The following is a 16,471-nucleotide window of genomic DNA, read 5'->3' as shown; positions in this document are numbered from 1 at the left end:
TGCAAACAGACATTGGCAAACCATTATCTTTCCGTCCTTTGACAAACCATTATCTCTAGTTTATCGGGAACAAAACAACACACAAGAATTAGAATGGCTTGTTTGGTTTAATCTTTGGCCAAATAAGCATTTTAAAATGAGGAGATCATCTGTCAGCAGCGTCTTGAAATGCAATTGCAAACTGTAAGGATCAGTTAAAAGCCAGGTTTTTGTTTCTGCTTTTAAAAGCACCTTTCAGTCTTTAAAAGCAATAAATACAATCGACAATGAGCAATCAGAGATCAGTAAGTACAATAAGACCTCTGCCTCCCCTCTCTGCCTTCTCCAGGACAAGCATCGCTGCGCATCTCTGTCTCCAACAGCCAGATACAGGAAGACGTGGTAAGGGGGCCTCCCTCCCTCCATCCCCTGTGTCTCCCCAGGGTCGGTCTGTGCTTCCTCCTTTCAGTTCCGGGGCTTCCCCTCTTTCCCGCCGGCCTGTGTCTGGCGCCTTCTCCCTGGGAAAAAGGAACTGATTTTCTTCCTGCACTGCTGGTGTCTTCGCAGGATATTGCCACTGTGTACCAGATCTTCCCAGATGAGGTCTTGGGCTCTGGCCAATTTGGAGTTGTTTATGGAGGTGAGCACCATCTTGGGGACCCCTGCGTCGTATTTTCCCCTCTGCTGTCCTGCCTCCAGGGTAGCCTTCCCTAACTCTCTTACTGCTGGGAAACATTCTCCAGGCTTCGAGAAACCCCAGAAGTGGCGCAATCATCAGAATAGGGTTGGGAAGCAGAGCTGGGGACATGCCCACCCGGGACCCCTCCCCTTTCAGCACCCTTCAGGCCCGTCATTGACCATGGGGGGGGTCAACATGACCATATATGTGTGTGTATGTGTGTGTGTGTGTATGTGTGTAATTAATTCCCATTTATTTGGGAAACCTTTCCAGAGCTGCCAAGAAACCCCAGGGTTTCACAGAACCCAGACTGAGAAAGCGGGCTCTAGGAGAATCCTCCCTCATAAATTTTGAAATTCCTGTGACTTCGGTAATAGCAGGCAGCATTTTGTGCAACTGTAGATTCCTGGACTGTCTTTGCCCTTTTTGTGTTGGTGCTACAATACGAAAAGAGAAAGGTTCACAATGAAAAATCAGCAGAAGGAAACAGGGAGCCTTATGTTTGTAATATTTATACAGTGAATTTCAATTCTATTTCTTTTACAATTCTTTTCTATACCAGAAGGAACAACCATAACGGCTTCTAGATAAATTCCGTTTTCACTGGCTTCATCAGTGGTTGAAACCTCCAGTCCTCCAAAAACAGTTTGTTGTATCAAAGGTGGCAAAATCCTATAGCCTTTCCTTGTATTACTGTTTTAATATTTCAGTATCAATAGGCCATGGGCTCTTTAGGGCAGGGATAGTCAACCTGTGGTCCTCCAGATGTCCATGGACTACAATTCCCATGAGCCCCTGCCAGCATTCGCTGGCAGGGGCTCATGGGAATTGTAGTCCATGGACATCTGGAGGATCACAGGTTGACTATCCCTGCTTTAGGGTACTGTGGGGAATGCTAGTCAACGACCACTCCTGTTGATACTAGAATACTGTGTTGGTGTCTTCATGAACCCCCTCCAGGGAAACACCGGAAGACGGGGCGGGACGTGGCGGTGAAAGTGATCGACAAGCTCCGTTTCCCGACCAAGCAGGAAAGCCAGCTGCGCAACGAGGTGGCCATCCTGCAGGTGAGTGGGGCGTGGCCAGCCCGCCCTCTTTCCAGGACAAATGGCTGTATTCCGGGCAGAGTGGGTTTTGCCAGCCCCGGACCTCCATGTGTGGGTACAAGGTGGTGTTTTCACTTCCACTGCCAGCTCCCCGGAGTCACTCAGCCTCCCTCCCTCAGCTCAGCCCCAGGCTGCTGGGCTGCACTTGCCCGTCTCTAAACACGGTGGTCTCCCAACCAACTACTGAGCTGGGCCGACCCTGCTTAGCTCCCGAGACCTGCTGAAGCGGCCGAGGCACGCCGATGCACCCAACCCTAATTCGGATACGTCTGTTTTAACACTTGACGCTTCAGTTGTACTCTTGGGGGTGGGAGCCCCACGGGAGCCATTTTAAAAACCCTCCATGGTGCAACAACAAGCTTACGGATATTTTTCGGAGGCGATGGAGGAATGCCTCCCTCCTCTCCTTTTCCCCCCCGCCCCTGCAGAGTCTGCGGCACGCCGGCATCGTGAACCTCGAATGCATGTTTGAGACGCCAGAAAAAGTGTTTGTCGTAATGGAGAAGCTTCATGGGGACATGCTGGAAATGATCCTTTCTTCGGAGAAGGGGCGGCTCCCGGAGAGACTCACCAAGTTTCTTATCACACAGGTAAAAAGAAAAAAACAGTCTCCTTCCCCTGGAGGGCCGTAGAGGTGCTGTTTCAGCTAGTGGCCACTAGGGGGCACCCGAGTCTTCCTGATGGATCCTCTTTCTGAGTTTCAGCATAGGTGTGGGGTGGTGTAGTGCAGGGGTAGTCAACCTGTGGTCCTCCAGATGTCCATGGACTACAATCCCCATGAGCCCCTGCCAGCAAATGCTGGCAGGGGCTCATGGGAATTGTAGTCCATGGACATCTGGAGGACCACAGGTTGACTACCCCTGGTAGAGTGTCTAGAACATGGGACTGGGACGTGGGTTCGAATCCCCCTCTCTGTCATGAAAGTGGGTCGCCGAGTTGGTCTGAAGTAGCACAACAGAATCTGAGTCCAATAGCACCTTTAAGACCAACAAAGATTTATTCCGGGCGTGAGCTTTCGAGTGCAAGCACTAATGGACTCTGATTTTGTTCTGTCATGAAAGTCCGCTGGGCCGCCGTGGGCCTCTCAGCCATGAAGACTAAGCTCTTGTCCAGCCACAAATTTTGGTAGCCTTTAAGAATGATGTGAATGCCTCTTTGGATCCGGGACGTAGAGCAAGATATAATCTGTTTTTAAACCAAAGTATTCCTGATAGGACTTGTATTGCCAGAACTATGTGCATGAAGGGGAAGTTCTCCCTTAGATTTATTAAAGCAGCAAATAGGACCATCCAGGAACATAGAAAATCTGTGCCCAGGGACTCTTAGTTAGGCATGCAATAGTTCAAGCACAAGTTCGCCTGAGCCTCCTTAGGGTAACTGCTTGCGCAAGGGATCCCTTCCTGGTCTTCTCCCTCTGCACTGAGTCAGCAGGAGGGACTTGGGAAGTGGTCCCCTCCCTGAAAAACTGGCCCAAGCCAAGAGATTTTGAGAACCCTAGCCGTACGTGGAGTCGCTGTAAGGGCCTGTTAAGCTCTGCACCGGTGATCTCAACAAAGAGAGGTCTTTTCCCAGCACCCTTCACCTTTAACTGGAGAAGCTGTGCTTGGAGCGTTGGACCATGAGGTCCCTTCCAACTCTATGATTCTATGACCAGACTGTGTCTTTCCATGAGTCGTCGCTGCGCGGTTCAAAAGGGTTTGTTCAGAGGAAGCGGAGGAGGAAAGGCCAAGGAGGAAAGGCCTCCTTCCCACCCTTGTGCTCCTATAGTGTTTTCTCCCACCCCACAGATCCTGGTGGCACTTCGGCACCTGCATTTCAAAAACATCGTGCACTGTGACCTCAAGCCAGAGAATGTCCTCCTGGCCTCAGCAGAGCCCTTTCCCCAGGTAAGCTGTTTCCGGAGCTCCTCCTGCAGCTGGCTGGGATTGAAGAAGAGCTGGTGTATCCCAAAGGGGATCAGACCTCAGTGGCTTCCAGTACGGAAAGCAGGGAGGTCTTTCAGGATGGGGATGATAGCTAAGCCGAGCCCCTCCTCCTGCCAAGGGACTCATTTGCGTCCCGAAGGGTACTAACTGCTGTCTACATTTTTCTTTTTAAAATAATTTAAAGAAATATAAAAGTGATACAAAAAGAGAAACGGGGTTATATAACAAATCATATTCCTCAAAAGTCATCGTAGAGTATATAGAACAAAACGAATTCTGGCTGACATCTTTCTGATCATGGTCTTTACCAGGGGTAGTCAAACTGCGGCCCTCCAGATGTCCATGGACTACAATTCCCATGAGCCCCTGCCAGCAATTGCAAATCTTATTGCAAAGGTCCCCAGAAGCTGAACAGGTTAATCCAGGGGTAGTCAAACTGCGGCCCTCCAGATGTCCATGGACTACAATTCCCAGAAGCCCCTGCCAACATTCGCTGGCAGGGGCTCCTGGGAATTGTAGTCCATGGACATCTGGAGGGCCGCAGTTTGACTACCCAGACGTTCCATTTTGTTTGTTTGTTTATAATTCAGTTTGTTGCCCCCCACTCCCACAGTGGCAGGTAACAGCAAGACCGCACAGTAAAATCCCTGTAAAACAAGATAAACAGTTAAAACCCACCCTTGGGTTGATAAATGAAATCCCTCCCCCAGCTCAGCAGGTTTCTCAAAAAAATGCCTCAGGGAGAACAGCACTAAGGGTAGCCCAATGGCCTGCCTGGCTCAGGGAGGGGCCCAGCTCTTAATTGCACTGGTCTCCACAAAGGACCTCGCGGAAGAGCTCCATTTTGCAGGCCCTGCAGAACTGGGAGAGTTCCGTCAGTGCCTTCAGGTCTCCTCGGAGCTCGTCCCACCAGGTCGGGGACCAAAAAGACCCTGGCCCTGGTCCAGGCCAAGAGAACCTCCCCTGGGACAGGGAACTCCAACAGATTTGCAGCTGCAGAGCAAAGTGCCCTGCAGGAGGCATAAGGAGGTAGGCGGTCCCTCAGGTATGTGGGGCTCAGACCGCAGATGGCCTTAAAGGTTAATACCAGAACCTTGAACCTTGAGCCTTAAAGGTTAATACCAGAACCAGAACCTTGAACCGGGCTGCAGCCGGTAACCAGTGCAGCTGCCTCAGCATTCTGCACCAAATATATTATAAATATTTTACCACTGTACTGTGAATTTTCATCATAGCTACATATTCTGTATTGTGCACTCCACCACTTCTGCATAGTAACTACATGTCAGGATTAAAAAAAGAAATCTATTCTACATCTCAGTATAGAAAAAGAATTCAAAACAAAAAAGCTATTCTCCAGAGCTACGAAACAAAAACCTCCTTCCTCTCACGGCCTTTTCATCCTTCGCATTCCCCATCCCAGTCTGGCTGCTGGTGGGGAATCCCCTTTGCAGCACCTCTGTTGAAGGAGGCTCCAGCCTTCCAAAGCTTCTTGCTCCACAAGACAGACTTAGCTGTTGAGGCCGCGAGATGCCCCTTTTCGTAGGCTCCCATTCCTGTGACAAATGGAGAATAGTTTCTTGAGCTTTTTGCAAAAACTTCTCTCCAGCTCCGATCTTGTCCTGGGGGGGTTAGAAAAGTGTACTCTTCAAGGCCTGGGCGGGAACAGGATTCTTGGGATTGCCGTGACCGCTGGCGTGGGGAGTCCCACGGCAAGATGCAAGCGTTTAGATGCCTTGTGCTGGCACCCCGCAGGTGAAGCTGTGCGACTTCGGCTTTGCCCGGATCATTGGCGAGAAGTCTTTCCGGCGGTCCGTGGTGGGCACCCCAGCCTACCTGGCACCCGAGGTGTTGCTCAACCAGGGTTACAACCGCTCTCTGGACATGTGGTCAGTGGGCGTCATCATGTACGTCAGCTTGAGCGGCACCTTCCCCTTCAACGAAGACGAGGACATCAGTGACCAGATCCAGAACGCTGCCTTCATGTACCCGCCCAACCCCTGGCGCCAAATCTCCGTCGGAGGTACCCGCTGGTAGAAAGGGTCTTGGGGGAGGGGGCAGACAGGGCGGGAGCGAGAGGGGGGGGGGATTCCTTTGACTTTTGATTTCCGCTCGTGCCCATCCCGGAAGTGGTGCAGAGCCGTTCAGGAGGGATAAAATAATGCAGTGCTGCAACCTGAACAAAACTACGACCCACCAGACATAAGCGATACCCCTTCCAACAAGCTAAGGAAAGAGCCAGAGTCCCGGAGTCCCTTTAAGACTAACCAAATTGGTGGCAGGAGAGGAGCTTTCAGGAGTTAACGCACTTGTTTAGACAGGTCAAGACTAGTCACTAGGGTTGTGCTCTTCGGCGGCCGAAGCACACAACCCTACTGGTCACCGTGTTAGTCGGTCTGTGGCATTAGAAAAGAGCCAGAGTCCAGGGGAACCTGAAAGACAAAATTGATGGGGAGAGAGACGGTTTGGGGAGTGAGCACCGAAACACGAAAGCTCCTTCCCCTGCCACGGTGGTTGGTCTTGAAGGCGAACCAGGACTCTGGCTCTTTTGGATTGTTGGTGTGATGGGTTCTAATGGGACCCCTCCCTTAGGTCAGGGGTAGTCAACCTGTGGCCCTCCAGATGTTCATGAACTACAATTCCCATGAGCCCCTGCCAGCATTTGCTGGCAGGGGCTCATGGGAATTGTAGTTCATGAACATCTGGAGGGCCACAGGTTGACTACCCCTGCCTTAGGTGACTTCCCCAGCAATGAAGTATCCCTCCTGTTCTGGAATGCACAGCCCTTGAAACGGGTGGGCTGGAAGTCAAAGAGGAAAGCGTCCTTAAAGGAACAATAAAAAACAGGAATAAGAGAAAAAGCTTCCAGGGGGCAGAGGGAGGCTGCTTGAAAAGCAAACTTTTAACTAACTGGTAGACACGATTTTTTAAAAAGTATTTAAAAAATTCCAGTTGTTAACCATTTGGGTTTCCCGGGAGACAGATTTATTACTTAACTTTATATCCCACACAGCTTACATTGTTCCCCTCTTCTGTTTTATACTCACAACTACCCTGTGAGGTAGGCTATACTCACAGGGCTGTAACACCAGGGGTCTTGTAGCCCCACCTCTCTCACAGGGTGTCTGTTGTGGGGACGGAAGGAAAGGCGATTGTAAGCTGCTTTGAGACTCCTTCAGGCAGTGAAAAGCGGGGCATAAAACCCAACTCTTCTTCTTCATTTTTGTAATATGCACCTTCCTTTCCTGATCAAAGCGTGAGTCCCGTGAGATCTTGAAGACCCACCAAGTTTTCCCAACGTTCCACAGTAGGGACTGTGCCTGCACACAAAACCTTATACTTGGTTGTGTGTCAAGGTGTCACCGGACTCGACTTGGTTCTGCTGTTTGAGTTGTTTGAGTCGTCTAGGCTCGACACGGCTACCCACCTGAACCCTCCTTTCCTGAAAAAGGAGAGGCTGTTCTGTTGCCCTTGCGGGGATTTGGTGGCACAGGGCAGTTTTTGGCATGTGCCGAAATAGCCCTTCGCTTTTCCAATTTGATGATCTCCCCCGATGGCTTTCTCTTGGTGCAGCGGTTACGAGTGGGGGCCTCTCTTCTGGAGGACCAGATTGGATTCCCCATTTCTTCTCCTGCCCATGCGGCCAGCTGGGTGATCTGGGGCCAGTTTTAGTTCTCTCAGAGCTCTCTCAGCCCCATCCAGCTCACAAGGTGTCTGTTGTGGGGAGAGGAAAGGGAAGGGGATTGGAAGCTCCGTTGGGATTCCCCCAGGTAGTGAAAAGTATAAAAACCCCAGCTGTCTCAAGGCAATTGAGTGATGATCTCCTTCTCCTCCTTCTCCTTCTCCTTCTCCTTCTCCTTCTCCTTCTCCTTCTCCTTCTTCTTCTTCTTCTCCTCCTTCTCCTTCTCCTTCTCCTTCTCCTCCTTCTTCTCCTTCTCCTTCTCCTCCTTCTCCTTCTCCTTCTTCCCCTTCTTCTTCTTCTTCTCCTTCTTCTCCTTCTTCTCCTCCTCCTTCTCCTTCTTCTTCTCCTCCTTCTCAGCCATCGACTTGATCAACAACCTTCTTCAGGTGAAGATGAGGAAACGTTACAGTGTGGATAAATCCCTCAGCCACTCATGGTTACAGGTACTTGGCTTGGCAGATCCTGGTCTGCTCATTCTGGTCATGTTGACCCAGCCCCTAAAAAGGCCAAGGATGGGCCTGGAGGGGGTGGGGAGGGGAGGGACTCCAGGTGGGCGTGTCCACAGCTCTGCTTCCCGACCCTATTCTGGTATTACTTCTGGGGTTTCTGGAAGCCTGAAGAACATTTCAGGGGTTTCTCAACAGCTGCCATAGAGAACCAAGCTAGAAGTCACTCCCAATTACGTCTTGCTCCAGGTGCCTCTCTGCTTCTGGGGCCTTGCATCAGTCTTCCAGCAGGAGGCAGCAACAGGGCACAAAAAATCAACAACTGCTGAAGCCCTATGCCAGGCGTAGTCAAACTCCGGCCCTCCAGATGTCCATGGACTACATTTCTCAGGAGCCCCTGCCAGCGAATGCTGGCAGGGGCTCCTGGGAATTGTAGTCCATGGACATCTGGAGGGCCGCAGTTTAGCTGAGACCCAAAAAAGCCACAGTTTTCTGGTTTCCAGCTGCACCGCAGTTCCTGGCCGGCCTCGGAAGCTAAGCAGGGTCATTCCCAATTAGTAATTTGATGGAGGCCCTGCAGGGAAGTCCAGGATCGCTATGCAGAGTCAGGCAATGACCTCTGCTCGCCTCTTGGTGTGAAAACCCCTTGAGGCCGTAATCGCCTGTGACGCTTTCTGTTTCCTGGCCTTGGCATTGCTTGCGTTGGAAACTAGAGTGGCTCTCAACTTAACAGAACCAAGTGGAGTCCGGTGGCACCTTTAAGCCCAACAAAGTCTTACTCCAGATATAAACATTCGTGTGCCCGCGTACTTCGTCAGATGCAATGGACCAGAATTTCCTCTGCCTAACGTGTAGGCAGGGCAGGCTTTCTCAACGAAGGTTTCATGAGACCCTGGGGTTTCTTGATGGCCCCAGAAGGGCTTCATGAATGGGTTCTCTGTCAAAATTCTCACAAGGCAGCTCTTTGTGGAGTGGTAGTTCTCTGCAGGGTGCAGGTTAGCTGCCACTGTCTTAATACTGAATGATACACCAGATACAACCAGGATTCCCAGTTCCATGTTGGGAAATCCCTGGAGGTTCTGGGGAGGGGTGGGTTTTTTGGGGAGGGGAGGGAATTCAGCAAGGCATCGTGCCATAAAATCCCACCCCTCTCCCCCCCAAGACTGGAGTTTTAGTCGTGGCAGGTTGCCCCAACTCTTCCTGTACCCACATGGGGGAGCATTTGGCCTGGAGCACCTCACCTGCCCCCGATCTGCGCTCCTGCATGGGGGCTGGAGCAGCGAAGTTCCCCGTGTGTAAATGGTCCTGGAGGTTGGCAACCCCATATGCAGCACCCTGAGCCAAAGCAATGGGCAGCTCCCTGTCCCAACCTCAGGAGATAAGCTCAGGCTAGCATTTCGGCAAACTGCCAGCCCACGAAAGTTTTTATTGTGGCCTCCCTTTGTCAGGTAGGTTGCACATTTATACATGAGGTGATGCTGGAGCAAAATGAAGCGGCAGGGTCCACGCAGCGACGTTTGGAGGGCGTTTGGAAGGCGCACGGCGGATGGGACGTGCATGGGCCTCTTCCCCCGTCTCTTCCCTTCCTCTCCTCTTCCAGGACTACCAGACGTGGCTGGACCTCCGTGAGCTGGAGAGCAGAATGGCCGAGCGTTACATCACCCACGAGAGTGACGATGCCCGCTGGGAACAGTTTGCCGCGGAGCACGGCCTGCCCTACCCCGACCACCTGCGCGTCCGGCGGCTGGACGAAGAGGAAGAGGAGGGCGAGCAGCAGCGGGAGGGGGAGATGAAGGGCTTGGCCGAGCGGGTCAGCGTGCTCTGAACGGCTGCTGGTGCTCGGACGCAAGACTCGCAGGCGGACGGCCTCCCGCGGAGGGGGCCCAGCGTCCATCTTCCCGGACCTGGATCTTAAGCAAAGAAGAGAGTTTTCTGGCCCCTGCAGGCGGCAGCAGGGAAGGCGGTCCAGCAGAGAACTAGTTCTCCAATCATTAACCTGTTTCTCAAGGAGCTTGGGGGGAACAAAATTGTCCTCTGGGGAGGACCTGAAGGACCATATAGATTGGGGATCCCCTTCGCTGCCAACTGTGTTGGCAGTTCTCTGCCGGCCATTTTGTGGGTGGCTCCGCCTCCTGCTGGAGCCATTTTGTGGCTGGCTCCGCCTCCTGCTGGAGCCATTTTGTGGCTGACTCCACCTCCTGCAGCAACCGTTTTGTGGCTAGGCCTGCCCCACTGCACTGAAGTTGCCTGCAGTCTCCAAAAGGCTGGGGGCCCCAATCCAGAGCCCGGAAGTGCATCTGGGGACTACCGCTGGAGCAAAGTCAGGTGCATTCTGGGAGCGATTGAAGAACGGGTGGCTTCAGACCAGCAAGAGGGCAGAGGGCTCCTCTCTTGCATGGGTTTCCCTTCAGTTGGGAATCTGTGAAGATCGGGGTGGCTGTCCCTTGCGTACCCGGTTTGGGGGGAAGGGAGAGAGAGTTTCACATCACGCGGGGCCAGGAGAAGGAATTTAGGACTCACTGCTCCCTGATCCTGAAGCCCCAACCCCTAACGCAGCTGGAGCCAGAGAGGTTTCATCTCATTATTTATGGGGCTCATCCCCCCCCCCCCGTGACGGGGGCTACCAGCATGCCCCTCTTTGCATCTGAAAGAGCACCCATAAGATACTCGTTCAGGAAAAGGACCTTTAGCCCCACCAGAGCTCTCTGACACCCCCCATATAACCCGAACCCTTGAAAAGTTTTAAACCCACCCCACCCTCCCCCAAAAAAAGAAAAGCAAAGAAAGAAGCCCCTTGCAGTCCTGCCACAGATCTGAAAAGGCATCGTCTTTTAACTGTAAAGGTTTCGGAGGCTGGCTGGGGGTATTGCACATCCATGACTCCTCTCCAGAAGCTGGTATTGTTTTGCCAAAGTCTCTTCTGGGCCGCATCCATCAAAAAATGGTTTCTGTAGGAGCCTGAAGGAGACCCTTCCTTGGACGAGAAACAAAGTGCCCTTATTTTTTTGCCTCCTTCGGAGAGCAGGCGGAGGGCTGAACATGCAACTGTGGGCAGGAAATGGGAAGGGGAGGGGGCTCGTGTTTGGAAACCCTGGCCTGTCCCCCTTCCTGCACCGACAGCCGTCTGGGCAAGGCTTGAGGGACCCTTGGGAGTGGGGTCCAGTGTCCAACGGGGTCCCGACGGTTAGGAGGGGATCGACCCGGGCGTGTCGGCTGAAGCAGCAGAACAAAGCTTGCGTCCGGCAGCTCCTTTAAGCCTGAATTCTGGGCATGAGCTTTTGTGCACCCGCACCCTTCTCCAGATGCTCAAGCTCTGATGGAGCGGGCACGTGCGCACGCAAGCTTATATCCAGGTCTGGAGGGGAGAATAGCTTCAGGAAGGCCGAGCGTCTGTTTTCCACTTTCGGGAGGGCGCCCTCTGTGCTGTCTGCCAAAACACAGGGAACATGCGGCCAGCCAAGCCAGGGCTCGGCAGCGGTTTTGGAGGCTGGCTGGGGGTATTGCCCATGTTTAATGATCCGTTGGGTGCGCATGGACTCGGACTGAGCCAACCTCCGATTTGTGTGCTCCCCTGCAGCTGGAAGCTGGGGCAGACGTCAGCGTAAGGGGCCCGTCCAGCAGAAAGCTGCTGTAGATTCCTGCAGGGCTCCCGGACCGCAGCTTGGATAGCTCTGGCCCACAACGCCTCCTCCCAGCCCTCCACCTGGGCAAGGAGCCTCCTGAGCCCAGCACATTTCTGCCCCTGCCTCCCCCCCCACACTGTTTTACCCAGCACTTCCAGACTGAGTCCTCTTCCTCCCCTTGTCCTGTGCCTCTTCATGAGGCCCCCCAACCCTGGGTTCGCTTCAGCGAGATTCTTCCGCTGCGCACAGTCGGGGACCTGCAGTAGTGTCGGCCCCGGCTCTGCCCAGAAGGGTTTGCAACCCGGCAGCTGTGCTCTCTCTCTCTCCCCCCCCCCCTCCTGCCGTGCCCCAATGGGAGGGTGAAGCAGTCGGCTGCAGCGATGGCAGCCGGAAAGGTCTCTTTTAGAAAATGCATATATTGCCAATGTTACGTTGTAAATAAAATGCCGTTTGTGTGTGTTTTTGATCAGCCTTCTGGTTTCCTTTGCTTCTCCCCGCTCCGAAGCAGCCATGGTCTCCAGGGGACCTGATCTCTATAGTCAGGAGGCAAGCTGCAATTCCAGGGGATCTCCCCGTCCCACCTGGAGGCTGGCATCCCTCCCCCTCTCCCTGGAGAGAAGTGACCCTAGAGGGAAGGGGTTGGGCCCAGCCCTGCTTCTCCCTGGGGCCACCCCCCCCCCTTGCCTCCTCCGAAATCTGGGACATGCAAAGACTTCCTCCCGCCCCGGAGACGTGGGCAGGGATGCCCAACCAAGCTGCTGCTTCCCTCCCGCTCGCTGGCAGAAGCAGAATTATGCAAAGCAGATGCAAAACGGCTATCATTTGCATAGTGATGGGGTTGGCAGAACTCCGGAATTCGGGAAAACAAAAACCGAGGAGGATGCGGTAGGAGGGGAGAGCAGTTAGAATCCTGCCCGGGAATGGATCCTGGAAGGGGGTGTGGGTGTGGGGGGCTGCCAACCCCCAGGTGAGGGCTGGATATCTTTGCATCCCAGCTGGCTGCATGTGGAGGAGTGGGGATCACACCCAGCATGCCAGATTAGAAGCCTTAACCACGATATCACACTGGTGGTGGCAGGGGCTGCAATGCCCCCCCTCCAAGGCAGTCATTTTCCCGCTCTCTTGGAGAAGAAGAAAGGGGGGGGGGAATAAAGTGTAGGAAATGGTATGACTGCACAGGAGCATGAGAAAAATGGGAAACGGATCGTCTCCTTTCTTCCTCATCCTAATGAATTCTGTTCCCTTCCACCAGAACAAACTCTCTTCCCTTTCTTGGAGCTGGGGATGTTTTTTCACTCCCACCCACCCACCTGTTGGATGGATAGATCAGTTAAAGCAGGGGTAGTCAAACTGCGGCCCTCCAGATGTCCATGGACCACAATTCCCATGAGCCCCTGCCAGCGAATGCTGGCAGGGGCTCATGGGAATTGTAGTCCATGGACATCTGGAGGGCCGCAGTTTGACTACCCCTGAGTTAAAGCCTAGGAAAGCGCCTGGACCTGATCCAGTTCCACCTGAGCCACTCAAAACCTTCCCAGATTGATGGTCTCCTCTTTGGCCTGCTCTCTTGAGTGAGGTCAACAAAACAGGCAATGCTCAATTCCAGGACAAATGCAATCCTTGTTGGGTATTTCCCAACCAATTAGGGACCCATCAGGCCGCTTTCTATTGTTGGGAAACGATATGCCAGACTCCTGTCAAATAAACTTAATCTGTGGTGGTCTGAGGAAAAGGTTTTAGGCCCTAGGCAAGTAGGGAAATCCACTCTTGAGCCTTGTACCGTCCTTACCACCGTGTCAACAAGAAAGAGTAAGAAAGAGGGTCCAAATCTCTTTGCGGCTTTTATGGACCTTAAAGGGGCCTTTGACTGTATCCCCAGAGGTCTTCCCTGGGATAAGCTGTTAAAGAGGGAGATAGAGAAAAGGCCCCCATTTCCTACGAGGAAATTATTGTTCTCCACGTTGCCAAGTCAAACTTACCCACCTTGGGAGTCTTGCTCCAAAAATACTAATTAATAGAAGGGTAAAACAAGGGTGCATATTGGCTCCCCTCCTACTTAACCTTTAGGGATGACCTTGCTCTGACCCCCAAAGCTGGCTATAGCCCAAAACATGGTTCCCTTCATATCCCACAGCTTTTATATGCTGCTTATACTGCTTCAATTCCTGGATTTCTGTGAACAGACTTACTCTGAACTTCGAGAAGTCAAAAATTGTTGTTTTTGGAAATGCATGGAAGCCTCTTAAATGGAGCAATAAAATCAGAGTCCAGGAGCACTTTTAAGACCAACAAAGATTTATTCAGAGCGTGAGCTTTCGAGTGCAAGCATTCTTCATCAGACACTCCTCGACAGCTCACGCCCTGAATAAATCTTTGTTGGTCTTAAAGGTGCTCCTGGACTCTGATTTTATTGTGCTACTTCAGACCAACACGGCCTTCTGAATCTATTCTTAGGTGGAACGTAAGAGGTAACATCATTGAACAAGTTAAAAGCTTCAAATACATGGGAATATATGTTCACCATAATGGAAACTGGGCTACACAGGTTAAATATGCAATCACATCTGAAAAAACTAGTTCCCTGCTACTCAGTGTATTCAATGTGAAACTAAGGACATTTCCGCACATTGGTGAAAATAGCATTACGCCAGCTGTGTGGTGTAGTGCGGTGGTGCCCAACCTTTTTATAACCAGGGACCACTCAACGCTTGACAATTTTACTGAGGCCCGGTGGGGGGGTAGTTAACTCCTCTACTCTCAACCACTGCCCTAACGCTCTCTGGTCGCTATGGTAATGTTTAAACATCCCTTCAAAATAAGATACAGACACGCCACAACAATGAACATAAGGAACATTTTATTTTCATGGAAATTATAACTCATGACAATGACAAATCAATGGGAACTCTGAGCTTGTTTCTCTGCAACGAGATAGTCCCATCTGGGAGTGATGGGAGACAAGGACACCCGAAGTGTGTTGTAAAGGGCCGGGGGGGGGGGAGGAGAAGGCGTCCTTCGCGGCCCACCTCCAATTAGTCGAAGGACCACATGTGGTCTACGGCCCACAGGTTGGGGATCGCTAGTGTAGTGCTCAATATTATGCCTCGTGCCCCCTTTTTGTTGTCTCACTTGTCTGCCGCCTTTTGTGCTTCTCAGCCTCCACAACTCTGCTGGAAATGGCGGAAGAGAGCAACACGCTTTATACATGACTCTCTTCTGCCTGTCAATCAATCCAGGCAACCAATCCCCTTTCTCCATGCTTTAAAGGTACCGCGATGCCCACTATATTTTTTTAATTCACACTTCTCTGTTTAAATGCCTAAGCATCGAATTATAGGTGCATAGTACTTTTTGAACGCCACCCCTTCCGGAATCACGAGTCTTGAAACTTTTAAAAATCTCATTCCTAATTTTTTGGGAGGGGGGACTTTGGAGAGGCGTGCTTTGTATTACAACTTTGGGAAAAATTATTTCAGGCATTGTCTGCACGTTTGTCCGCCTATTCGTCGCTCTAGGACAGGGGTAGTCAAACTGCGGCCCTCCAGATGTCCATGGACTACAATTCCCATGAGCCCCTGCCAGCATTCGCTGGCAGGGGCTCATGAGAATTGTAGTCCATGGACATCTGGAGGGCCGCAGTTTGACTACCCCAGCTCTAGGATGTTAGCCATTTAAAAAAAGGCATTCCCGGCCACAGGAACAAGGAAGAGGGAGGTACCATCAGTGCATTTGAGTCTCCATACCTTCCCTCTTGGAGCCTCTTGTGGCGCAGAGTGGTAAGGCAGCCGTCTGAAAGCTCTGCCCATGAGGCTGGGGGTTCGATCCCAGCAGCCTTCCATCTTTCCGAGGTCGGTAAAATGAGTACCCAGCTTGCTGGGGGGTAAACGGTAATGACTGGGGAAGGCACTGGCAAACCACCCCGTATTGAGTCTGCCAAGAAAACACTAGAGGGCGTCACCCCAAGGGTCAGACATGACTCGGTGCTTGCACAGGGGATACCTTTACCTTTACCTTTACCTTCCCTCTGCTGGTTGCCTGCTGGTTGCTCGCACTAAATACGTTGGGGGATCCACTTTATGCAATTCCCCAACTCACTCTTTAAAATAGAGGATGTAGCCAGTTGGTTCCTGCCCAGACGCTGGATGTTGCCGGCGTCATACGGAGGGGCCAGAATATAACGACTGTGTAAGGTAACCATTTAACTCCATTTAACGGATGTGGAAATCCCCTGAGTGCTCAAGTGCTCTGTGGCTTCCTTTTGGGATCAGTGTTTTTATCCAAGCTGTTGAAAGTCTCCAATCTGTCTTCCTGCACAAAATCCTTGTGACCCCGAATTGTGTCTCTTATGCAGTCCTATGTTTAGAAACCAACCAAAGACTATTGGTAACCAGAGCATGGTTAACAATCAAGTTATGGCTTTGCATGCATTTTGGATCAGACCCTATTAGCCTAATTTCCCTTCTGCCAGCTGAACATGAATCATCTGCATGGCTAAGACATGAAGAGCCTCTTGTGGCGCAGAGTGGTAAGGCAGCAGACATGCAGCCTGAAAGCTCTGCCCATGAGGCTGGGAGTTGACTCAGCCTTCCATCCTTCCGAGGTCGGTAAAATGAGTACCCAGCTTGCTGGGGGGTAAACAGTAATGACTGGGGAAGGCACTGGCAAACCACCCCGTATTGAGTCTGCCATGAAAACGCTAGAGGGCACCACCCCAAGGGTCAGACATGACTTGGTGCTTGCACAGGGGATACCTTTACCTTTAAGACATGTTGGGAGAAAGATTAAATCTATAGTGATCTCTTTAGACTTCTTGTACCTGATATCTGAAAAGCCTGCATTTGATTTAATTAAACGCAGACTGCTAGACATAGAATTGCAAGTACTTGGCAGTAAAGCTAGAAATACCTGCTCTCCAATGGGCTTGGGGATCTCACCAAGTTCTCAGTCCCTCTGCTGCATAATTCTATCATATAACCATCCCACAACAGTGCAGAGCATTTATGCTGGCTAGAAGCAATGCTCTGCCTTCTC

At 51.8% G+C, this 16,471-nt stretch overlaps 1 protein-coding gene across 1 annotated transcript in view; it reads left to right on the top strand.

Moving 5' to 3' along the window:
* PRKD2 (protein kinase D2) overlaps positions 1 to 11,909 on the top strand; it is a 37,080-nt gene extending 25,171 nt beyond the window's left edge. Inside the window, exons 11-18 of the mRNA XM_077318467.1 lie at positions 329 to 381; positions 547 to 619; positions 1,619 to 1,725; positions 2,193 to 2,354; positions 3,552 to 3,650; positions 5,445 to 5,712; positions 7,729 to 7,814; positions 9,418 to 11,909. Of these exons, the coding sequence (XP_077174582.1) occupies positions 329 to 381; positions 547 to 619; positions 1,619 to 1,725; positions 2,193 to 2,354; positions 3,552 to 3,650; positions 5,445 to 5,712; positions 7,729 to 7,814; positions 9,418 to 9,642 (1,073 nt within the window). The 3' untranslated portion in view covers positions 9,643 to 11,909. The remainder of the gene's footprint in view (positions 1 to 328; positions 382 to 546; positions 620 to 1,618; positions 1,726 to 2,192; positions 2,355 to 3,551; positions 3,651 to 5,444; positions 5,713 to 7,728; positions 7,815 to 9,417) is intronic.
* Positions 11,910 to 16,471: the final 4,562 nt, after the last annotated feature.

Source organism: Paroedura picta, unplaced genomic scaffold (genome assembly GCF_049243985.1).
Source record: "Paroedura picta isolate Pp20150507F unplaced genomic scaffold, Ppicta_v3.0 Ppicta_v3_sca21, whole genome shotgun sequence".
Lineage (NCBI taxonomy): Eukaryota > Metazoa > Chordata > Lepidosauria > Squamata > Gekkonidae > Paroedura > Paroedura picta.
This window is presented reverse-complemented; position numbering and strand designations above follow the sequence as displayed.